Genomic DNA, 9,999 nt, shown 5'->3' on the forward strand with positions numbered 1-9,999 from the left:
ATTGAGGGAGCCCAGGGGAGGGTGCCACTACACCCACTGTCAATGGGACCGGCACAATGGGCTGGCATTGTCCATCGTCTGGGCCCAGGCCTGGGGCTGACACCAGCACTTAATACACTCCACCCCAGTGTCCCTGCCCTCCCACCCCTCTCCCCATGTCCTGCACCCAAACATACCCACTGCAATGTAACACCAGGGTCTCCCTCAGCCCAGCTCCGGAAAACTGTAAGAGATCCACGCTGACCTGAACCAGTCCAGTGCAACTAAACCCGGAGTCTAAGTTCTCTGTAAGAGCGCCACACAATCCTGTGTATCTCAATACCCGACAAGTGCAACCGGACACCAAGAGTCGACTCCCCCAGACGACATGTGCTCAGTCAGAGGTGTTGATAACCACTATAAAAACCTAAATATACACAGCTGCTCCAGAGTCACTGGGTTACCTCAGGTCAGATTAAAACAAGCGTTCAGTCTAAAATTAGTTTCGATATCGCACTCTTAAGTGCAGTGTCACCTGTTTGCACCTTCACCATGGCTGCTGCAGAGTGTTGTTCACAAACAGAACGAGCCACACCTTGCACTCGCCGTCCTCGAGAGTACGCTCTAGTCCCAGAACGGGCCACCCCAGCTCTGAAGCCGTGGGCCCGGAGGAGCAGCGTGCATACGGGGCAGGAGAACCATGGCAGAGTTAAAAATAGATCCTTTACTTTCCAGCACCTCCCTGTTCAAACTCAGACGCACGGTGCTCCACACACACAAAGCAGGCAAATATACAGAGACACACCTCAACATACAGGGCTCACCTAGGAAAAAAAAGCACTATGACGTCTCAGCAAATCCCATTCACATGTGCCTGGGCTCGGTCCAGCTGCATTTTCATATCCACAACAGGAGGAATATTTGTTTGAATATGAAATGGGATATTGTGTGTACCAGCGGAGGTAAATAAAAGGATAAAAAGGGAGGGAGTTTTGCCTTTGTTAGTCTCATCTGGCCCATGACCTCCTGCAGAGTGCCACCGTGTTACGTGATGGCTGTATTGCCTCACCCAGAATGACGTCAATCACAGAAAAATCTCGTCGCCAGGTGGCTCAGAGAACAGAGGCTACTCATATAAGCAGTAAATCTTCATTTGAGATAGCTTGTTTGTCGTTACATCTGACAGTTTTCTTTCATGCACAAGTGACAAACTGGTTTGCAGAGCTATCTGATAGCAGCGAGTGTTTCGGAAGAGATGACGAAATGGAAAATGATAGTGATAAAAGATATTTTGATGGAAAAGAAGAGCCTGTTAATCAGCAGGCGCTCATTTATCCTCTTCTCCTTTCTCGCTCTTTTTTTATGTCATCCTCCTCTTTCATTACCCAAATTACACGAGACTCCCACTACTTCCTATCTTGTCAGTTCCCTCCTTCTGTACAAAATATCAGCCTTTTTAAGCTCCTCGTTTCTCCCGCCCTCCCTCCGCTCTATATCCCCCTTCTTTCGCTCTCTGTTTTCCCTTCCCCTTTTTTTTAGCCCAGCCTCTTCTCTCCCGGTTGCCAGGCTCCTGTTGCTCTCTGAACTCCTTAACTTCATGCCTGACTTCCTGTCTGCTTCTGCGCAGTCACATAAGGTTTCACTTTCAAGCTAATGCCACAAAATAAGTCTCTGAATAATCTTTTTACTTGCAGCTATCCACAGCTCTTAAATAGGCAACATCCCTCTTAAATATGTGACTTAATCTTTGCAGACAAATTCATATACGTGTGTGTGATTTTTTAAAAAGCAGGCAGCATTAGTCGTGGCAATGACAGATGCACCACTTAATCAGGGTTTCAGTTTATTGCTACTAATTGCTTAAAAACATTTTATCCGTATCGGGTCCCATTACAGAATGATGCTTGACATGGTGCACGCATATGATGAAGTATTAATGTGCCAAGATTGATGGCAGGTGTTGATGGAAAGACAGGTCACACTGCTGCCTACACAAGAATTTCTGCAGTGTGAAAAAGATTTTTTGAAAGTGATGAGAGAAATTTTCCATTTGCAAATGCAAATGCATCTGCAGAGACCTTTGAAAGTGTTATGCTTAAATAAATGTTACGCCTTTTTTTTTTTTGTACTAATAAAGCAATGGTTTCGGAAGTGAGATGCAACTGCTGCACCAACATGTATTAGTATTGCAATGGAACTGAAAGAATCACATCTTTTCATGTAGTAATCTGTTTGTGAACTGATTTTCATGTCCCCTTGTTTGTACAGCAACAAGAGCAGGACCCCACCAACCTCTACATCTCCAACCTGCCAGTGTCCATGGATGAGCAAGAGCTGGAGAGCATGCTCAAGTCCTTTGGCCAGGTCATCTCCACACGCATCCTCCGGGATGCTAACGGGACCAGCCGCGGTGTGGGATTTGCTAGGTCAGACATAAAGACATAATACACTACTCCACGGTGGTGTAGGATGATTTGAGGCGAAGTGCTGTAATTAAAAAGTAGTCTGTGTTAGGGGTGTAAGAAAATATAGAATATCACGATATTATGTTTTGCGATACTTTATCGATTCTCAGAAACACTATTGATTTTTAATTAACCTCTTGAAAATCCGAGGGCCCGCCGTCGCTATTCTGTCTTTTTGGGAGGTTGTAGGGCTCAGTTTTAAAGCTGGAATGAGTGGTAACATATGCAACTATAAAACCTAAGGAATCCATTGGTACCAACCGTGTCCTACTTGCATTCTGGGAAGAACGCTATAACGCTACGATGTTACGCTAAATTTTGGCGAGGAAAAACTGGCATGGCCATTTTCAAAGGGGTCCCTTGACCTCTGACCTCAAGATATGTGAATAAAAATGGGTTCTATGAGTACCCACGAGTCTCCCCTTTACAGACATGCCCACTTTTTAATAATCACATACAGTTTTGGGCAAAAAGCAATGCATTTTTTTGCATGCAGTATAAATGTGTTATTTTCATCCATTCTACAAAATTGTGTATTTGAATATTTCTGCATACTGGGGTCCATAAACAGTCTTGGAATTACATAAATTGGGTATCACTGGAAAGCTGAGACTCTTGTGTATCCATGAGTCCAATTATATTCATGCGTAATGATGTTAGTCTCCATAGCAGCCATTTCACATGACTTTTTTTACTAATACATATGGTGGTGTGTCTTTGTACTATGACAGTTTTACTAAAATTAGATTTTGATATATATACATATATATATACTGTATATATATAAGTATATATATACAGTATATATACTGTATATATATTGCGTTGTTTACAGTATCACAGTATATCGCAATATATTGAATCGTAACCCCTGTATTGTGATATGTATCGTATCGCCAGATTCTTGCCAATACACAGCCCTAGTCTGTGTCCAATCCTAATGTAAACAGCGCTCCACCAGCAGGATTAAATTTGACTTTTGACTGTTTTTCAGAATGGAGTCCACGGAGAAGTGCGAGGCCATCATTCAGCATTTCAACGGCAAATTCATCAAAACTCCACCAGGAGTGCCTGGTGCGTGGAATGTTTGTTGTTGGTATTATAGGAACCTGAGATTGTTGTTGTTGGTGCCAGAGCTTGCTGTTTTTGTTCCCCGCTGTGACCGTTGAATTCCCTCTCTTGTTTGATCTGTTGCTTTCACAGTGCCCACAGAGCCCTTATTATGTAAGTTTGCAGACGGAGGTCAGAAGAAGAGGCAGAACCAGGGGAAGTACCTCCACAATGGACGGCCCTGGGCTAGAGACGGAGATACGGTAACTCACGGTTCTTAAAGGGAACTTCCTGTGTTCATATGTTGCATTTCCTGTTGGAAATTAAAGCAAGACCATCGTTCTCGCTCTGTGCTAGATGACTGTTTTAGCACAGGCCACACCGGTGTTTGCATGACCTCACTGTTTCTGAATCCTGTGTATTGTTTTCCCAGGGAGGAATGACGCTTGCGTATGACCCCACAGCCTTACAAAATGGGTGAGTGGTATGCACGGACTGACTGAAAACAGTCCCAACCCTCCAGGAAAATAACAAACTGTAGTAAAGTGCTGCCCTCTGCTGGTCATGGCAGGAACACAGAAATGCTGTTAATGTAGTTGGCGACATACTGCAGATTGTTGACACGGTGTAGCTGTCTTCATGTTTTCTTCTCGCTTTGCTCCATCTGTTCGGCAGCTTCTACTCCTCGCCCTACAGTCTGGCTCCAAACCGAATGATCGCCCAGACGTCTCTCTCACCCTACATGCATTCTCCTGTCTCATCCTACCAGGTGGGACATTTCATCATGTTTATGATTCAAATACTGACTGTTTAAATCCCAAGACTTCATTTTCTGGCACTGTTTTGTGCCAAACTCCTCCTTATGTCCACATTATGTAAGTTAACAGACACTCAGGGAGGAACACAGCCCACAAAACTGATGATATTTCTTCAGGTTCTCATGACCTCTCTCTGCAAACTTAATAACATACTTACATAATAACTCAACAACTCTTTACAAATGAGTTTCACAACCTGTTTCCTGATCTGTAGGTACACAGCCCGTCCTGGATGCACCATCAGTCATACCTCATGCAGCCAACTGTGAGTATCACCAACATCTCCTCCCCTCATATACCTCATTTACTCTCGGCCACTCAATGTACCTTAGGTAGATCAGATAGCTATCCATTAACAAAGAAGTGTAAACCAAGGTTATAATAGTTTCAAATTTTCAATTTTTTATTTTATTTTAGTTTTGACTTTTCAATTTAATTTTAGTTTCAGTTTTTCAGAAAGGTTTAGTTTTTATATTTAGTTTTAGATATAATGTCTCAGAACATATACATACAAAATACATGGTTGGAGAACTGTGTTGGAACGGCCATAATATTTAATCCTTACACTAATTTAGCGTCCGATGTGAAGCAATAGCAAATAGATCAATGCCACGAGGGTTGACGGACATTCATGCTGTCTCCTTTTTTCGGTAGTGATATATTATAGCTTAAAAATACAAATTGAAATCAATTTACGTTCATTTTGATTTTATTTGTATTCGTTTTTTGCCCAGGCAAAACCCAGTTTGGGTATCGTTTTTTTTTAAAGGATTTAGGATTTATTTAGTTTCAGTTTACTTACAATATTTTCCACTTCTTATTAATGTTTTAGGGCGTTTTCATATTAGGTACGATTGATCCGTACCGTGCTTGAGTACGATTGCCGGCCAGCCCACTCCTCCACCGCTCAGCTTTCCCATTACTAAAGTCGTTCCGTACCCGAGTACACTTGCATCATCATCCATGTGTATTTGTTTATTTTGAGATCAGCTGTTCTGGTGGTGGAGCATCGTAAAACACTTCATTCAAACTTGACAGAAACAAAATAAAACCCACCAAAACCATCGTCGTTAGTCTTTCCAACAATCACCAACTCTGGTTTGGTCAAAATAAACTCTTATTTCACCGAGTTTGATGTGAAAAAATGGCGACTCTACACGTTCGACACCTTGGGAGGTGGTCTGAGATACATTCTAGCCAAATGTTGAGATGTTAATCTTTCCCTATAGCCTAACTGTAGTTCACAACATATTTGTTTGTTTCACTTGTGATGGATTTTAAACACATCCCATCAGTGATTTAGACTCTGACATGTGTCTGTGTGTGTCTCTATGTGTCAACAGGGTACAGTTCTTACCCCAACAATGGATCACGCCATGTCCATCCAGCCCACGTCCATGATGGGACCTCTCGCCCAGCAGCTAAGCCACCTGTCCATGGGCAGCACGGGCACAGTCAGTACAAATCACACACACATTCGTGAACACACACACACACACGATGCACAAGGCAGAAAATTATCCCCATAGCTAACTGTCCTGAACTTTATGAGATGAATCATTAATGTCAAATACTACACGCAATTTGTGTTTTCCTCTCTGCCTTCCCTACAGTATATTCCGGCCAACTCAGCTATGCAGGGGACCTACATCCCCCAGTACACCCCAGTGCCTCCCTCCAGTGTCCCAGTAGAGGTATGAAGCTAGCCTCAACCTCAGCTGTTTATATTTGATATTTCCATGAAGGGGATGACTAATAATTCAAACTTTTATACGGACGTATTTACTAAAACTTGACACATCTGTGTGCTTAAAAAAAGTGGCTGCTTTTAGCACACCAGGTTTAATTTGTGTGTGTTTTAAGGAGTGGCAGAGTTGAGTACGGGAGTTGAGCATTAAAACTGCCAACTGACTGATTTACTGAGCTGGATAGTGTCCATGTGCCCTGAAGTTGTGTGTGGTATTTTATGACGGGTAGAAGCCGGCGTAGTGGCTTTGATGGCTCCTGTAGTATTCTATAAATACACAAAAATAATACTACATCAGATATTTAGTCTTTTTCAGGTGCCAGAAAGAGATGTGGTGTAAAAACAGTATTGGTTCATGTCCTATTTTGAAAAGATGAAACGGAAACAAATGACAAGCAAGAGTCACGGCATACCTGAGTTTGTCCCCGCAGAAACTTGATGGGACAGACTCTATGAAGGATTTTCTAAAAACATTACGTTGTTGTTGATGATGATGATGACCGGGTGCTCACCATCCATCCAATCCTCAGATTTGACTGTTGATGTTAATCAAATAATTCTTACTGGCACAGTTATTTCATGATAAGCCAGTGAGGTAGAGAGTCGGCCTAAATTAACAGTTTGCTTATTTCTCTTCTGTAATAGCAGGCGTAGGTCTCAGAAAACATTCAAATAACACTACAGTATTTTAAAATTATTTTTTAAAATATTTGTATTATAGAAAGTTTAACATATTTACATTGCACTTTAGCACTTTCTGATGTGCAGAATTCAATTGTGTAAATAATTTATTTCTGTCTTTCTCACTTTATCTTTGAATAATTTACGGCTGCAGCTATCGATTATTTTAGTAATCGAGTATTATTACATCGATTAATGGAGTAATCAGATAAAAAACACTTTTGTTTTATTAAGGAGCAATAGTAAATATAAAAAAGAGAAAATAAGACAGGTCTCTTAAAATTAACAGCTAATTGGTTTCTTTTTTTTAAAAAATCTACATTTTTATAGCTTAGAATTGTATTCAATAATATAATTTGTCAAAACTACACTCATTTTGGGCATTTAAGTGTCATATTATATTCTGGGTTTTAAATAAACATGTTCTGAAATGCAAACAATTAAATTCTTTGCATCGATGATTTTTAGGACATGAGGAATCGTTTCAGCCCTAGAATAATTAATGATAATTTATTATTTCATGAATTTATCTATATATATTACTTAAATTTGTGTCTTGAGAAATATCAATGTGCTGTCCAAACAATGGCTCTATATTAGCTCCTCCATTATCCAACCAGAAGAGCCTTCGTCATTCATGAATGAGAGTCGTTTCATGGGGACGTTTGGCTCAGACACACTCCCGTGCTGCTGCAGCAGGTTCCTGGCTGAGCGCTCTGCAGGAGGGCGGCTCAGCCTGCAGGGAGTCCTGACTCATTTGTTGGAAGGTGGAGCTCAGTGATCGTGGTGGGAGCCGGCAGGATGAGCAACACAGTGAATGAGACAGAAGGGCCGGTTTATGAATGGAAAGAGGCGCTGTAGTAAGCCAGGAGAACTCAGGCTGTGATTGGATGGATGAGGTCACGTGGGAGGAGGTAGATGAGGACAGGGTGGAGTAGAGTGACAGGTGTGAAGGTAGAATTGGGTCACCATAGCTTCAGGTAAATGTCAAGCATGCCTTTTAGTAAATACGTCTTGCAGTACGCACTGGCTTCAAGTTAACTGTAAAATCTGACTGTTGTACTTTGGTTCATCCACTCCAAGACATTATTATAATGTCTTTGATTCGGTGGGGAGGGCAGTGGGAAAATACAGGCTGTCCTCTTCTTTGTATCTTTAATAAATTAAATAAATAATAAATTAATAAATACTTAATTGACACATTATCATTAATAATCAAGTATCGAGTATTCTTTGAACGAGCTGTCCTCTTTTGTTTTTTTTAGGAGAATGGTGGTCAACAGCAACAGGTTGGCATGGAGACTCCCGCGGAACACACAAACTACTCATACCAACACACCAAGTGAAGCTAAGGTAGGACAGTGAAGGTTTCCGTCCCAAATTCCACACTAACATGTTATTTAGTACACTAAAACAGTATGTGAGATTTATTAATACGTCCGAAACCTCAGTGTAAAACGCGAGTTGCATACTATTTCCGGTGAAATATTACAGTATAAAACGCTGACACTATGGCGGCATAAATATCCTACAATGCAATGCGGTAGTAACGACAACCTTCATAACGGACGTTGACGGACAGCTCTGTAACATCAATAACACTTCAGTTTAACTGTAAGATTTCACTTTGCGTAATATATATTTAAAATGAATTCAGACTTTGATTCTCGCAAACCGTCGTTTTGGTCACATGAGGTTGGCATAGGTTACCATGGTTACATGTCTCCAACCAGCAAGGAGGCTCTCAGGAAGTGACTATGTGAATTACTGCTCAGTGCCCGTTTATTGCTGCTGTTTATTCACACAAAAGTACGTTGAACGATAGCACACATATTGGGCATGTAGTGCATAGTATGACATTTCGGACGAAGCCAGGTTTTCTCTGCTCTGTCCTGCAAATTACACAAATGTAGGCTGATGTTTCTAAAGTATCTAAACTGCAAAGTCCTATTAAGGTAAGTTAACGTGAGTGTGTGTATGCCTGATAGCACATGAAGGCACAATTGTCTCAAAAGGACATATTGTAAGTGTTAAAGGAACAGTGTGTAACTTTTAGGGGTTATCTATTGGCAGAAATGGAATATAATATTCATAACTATGTTTTCATTAGTGTATAATCACCTGAAACTAAGAACCGTTGTGTTTTAGCTTAGAATGAGCCCTTCATGTCTACATAGGGAGCTGGTCCTCTTCACGTCCACCATGTTGCTCCGCCATGTTGGTTGCAATCTGCAACCACACCACTAGATGCCAAATCCTACACACTGTACCTTTTCAAATTAATAGTTTGACATTTTAATTCTGCTTATTCACCTTCTTGCTTAGATTTAGTTACCTTTGGTCAGAGCCAGGCTAGCTGTTTCCCCCTGTTTCCAGTCTTTATGCTAAGCTAAGCTAACTGGCTGTTGGCTCCAGCTTCACATTGAAAGGACAGATGTGAGAGTGGTTTGGATCTTCTAATCTAACTCTCGAAAGCGAATAAGCACACAAGTACTACTTATGGAATAAGAAAGTAACAGTACAGTTGTGGTATAAATACATCTGAACGGTGTTTGAGCAGGTTCAGCGTATCAATAATGAGCTGTGTGTGTGTGTGTTGTAGCTCGCAGCAGGTTGGGGCCGAGAGCACGAGATGAATCCAACCAGACAGGATTCAGCTGGAAGAGAACTGTGCTTCGTACCATCACCAAGCACCCGGACTTGAACATGGATAACAAAAGGAACATGTGTGTGTGTGTGTGCGTGTGCGTGTGTTTGTTTGTGTGTGTGCGTGTGTTTGTTTGTGTGTGTGTGTCTGTATTTTTTTTTTTTTTAAAGAAAAAAGGACAACACTTGCATCATTGGACTTTCCTGCTCACATCCTCAAGAGTTGATCAACCAAAGGTGGGAATCTTCTTCACAGAAGCTTTGATCTATTTTGATAACTGAAAAAAAAAGGAAAATAACAAGAAGTTTAAAAAGAAAATTATGAAAAAAGAGAGGAGGAAAAGACACAGAGCATTATTTTTGTGCACGTAATATAACAAATTCTTATTTTTAAAAAAAAGCATTCTGGACGTTTCAGGGTGATTCAAGGAAAAGTTGAAACACAATGTGTCTTTTATTTTTTTGTAAAATATGCAAACTTTTTATTTTTATTTCCTGATGTCTGTTGTTTGACGTTCTATTTGCAGCAGCGGGGGCAACAATTTGTACAGATTCAAGAACTTAAAAAACACTTTTGCTGGTCTGATGTGTCGAGTCATTGTAACCGTGGGGA

At 41.0% G+C, this 9,999-nt stretch overlaps 1 protein-coding gene across 6 annotated transcripts in view; it reads left to right on the forward strand.

Annotated features, from left to right (window-relative positions):
- LOC119491430 (RNA-binding motif, single-stranded-interacting protein 2-like) overlaps positions 1–9,729 on the forward strand; it is a 33,003-nt gene extending 23,274 nt beyond the window's left edge. For 5 of the 6 annotated variants that reach the window (XM_037775478.1, XM_037775487.1, XM_037775496.1 and 2 more), the window contains exons 5-14: positions 2,248–2,405; positions 3,439–3,518; positions 3,648–3,757; positions 3,928–3,971; positions 4,170–4,263; positions 4,527–4,577; positions 5,656–5,766; positions 5,926–6,006; positions 8,006–8,093; positions 9,343–9,729. In XM_037775478.1, coding sequence (XP_037631406.1) covers positions 2,248–2,405; positions 3,439–3,518; positions 3,648–3,757; positions 3,928–3,971; positions 4,170–4,263; positions 4,527–4,577; positions 5,656–5,766; positions 5,926–6,006; positions 8,006–8,086 — 810 coding nt within the window. In that variant the 3' untranslated portion in view covers positions 8,087–8,093; positions 9,343–9,729. The remainder of the gene's footprint in view (positions 1–2,247; positions 2,406–3,438; positions 3,519–3,647; positions 3,758–3,927; positions 3,972–4,169; positions 4,264–4,526; positions 4,578–5,655; positions 5,767–5,925; positions 6,007–8,005; positions 8,094–9,342) is intronic. The other variant, XM_037775514.1, reaches the window with a different exon arrangement.
- The last annotated feature ends 270 nt before the right edge of the window (positions 9,730–9,999 follow it).

The sequence above is a fragment of the Sebastes umbrosus genome, chromosome 1 (assembly GCF_015220745.1).
Source record: "Sebastes umbrosus isolate fSebUmb1 chromosome 1, fSebUmb1.pri, whole genome shotgun sequence".
Lineage (NCBI taxonomy): Eukaryota > Metazoa > Chordata > Actinopteri > Perciformes > Sebastidae > Sebastes > Sebastes umbrosus.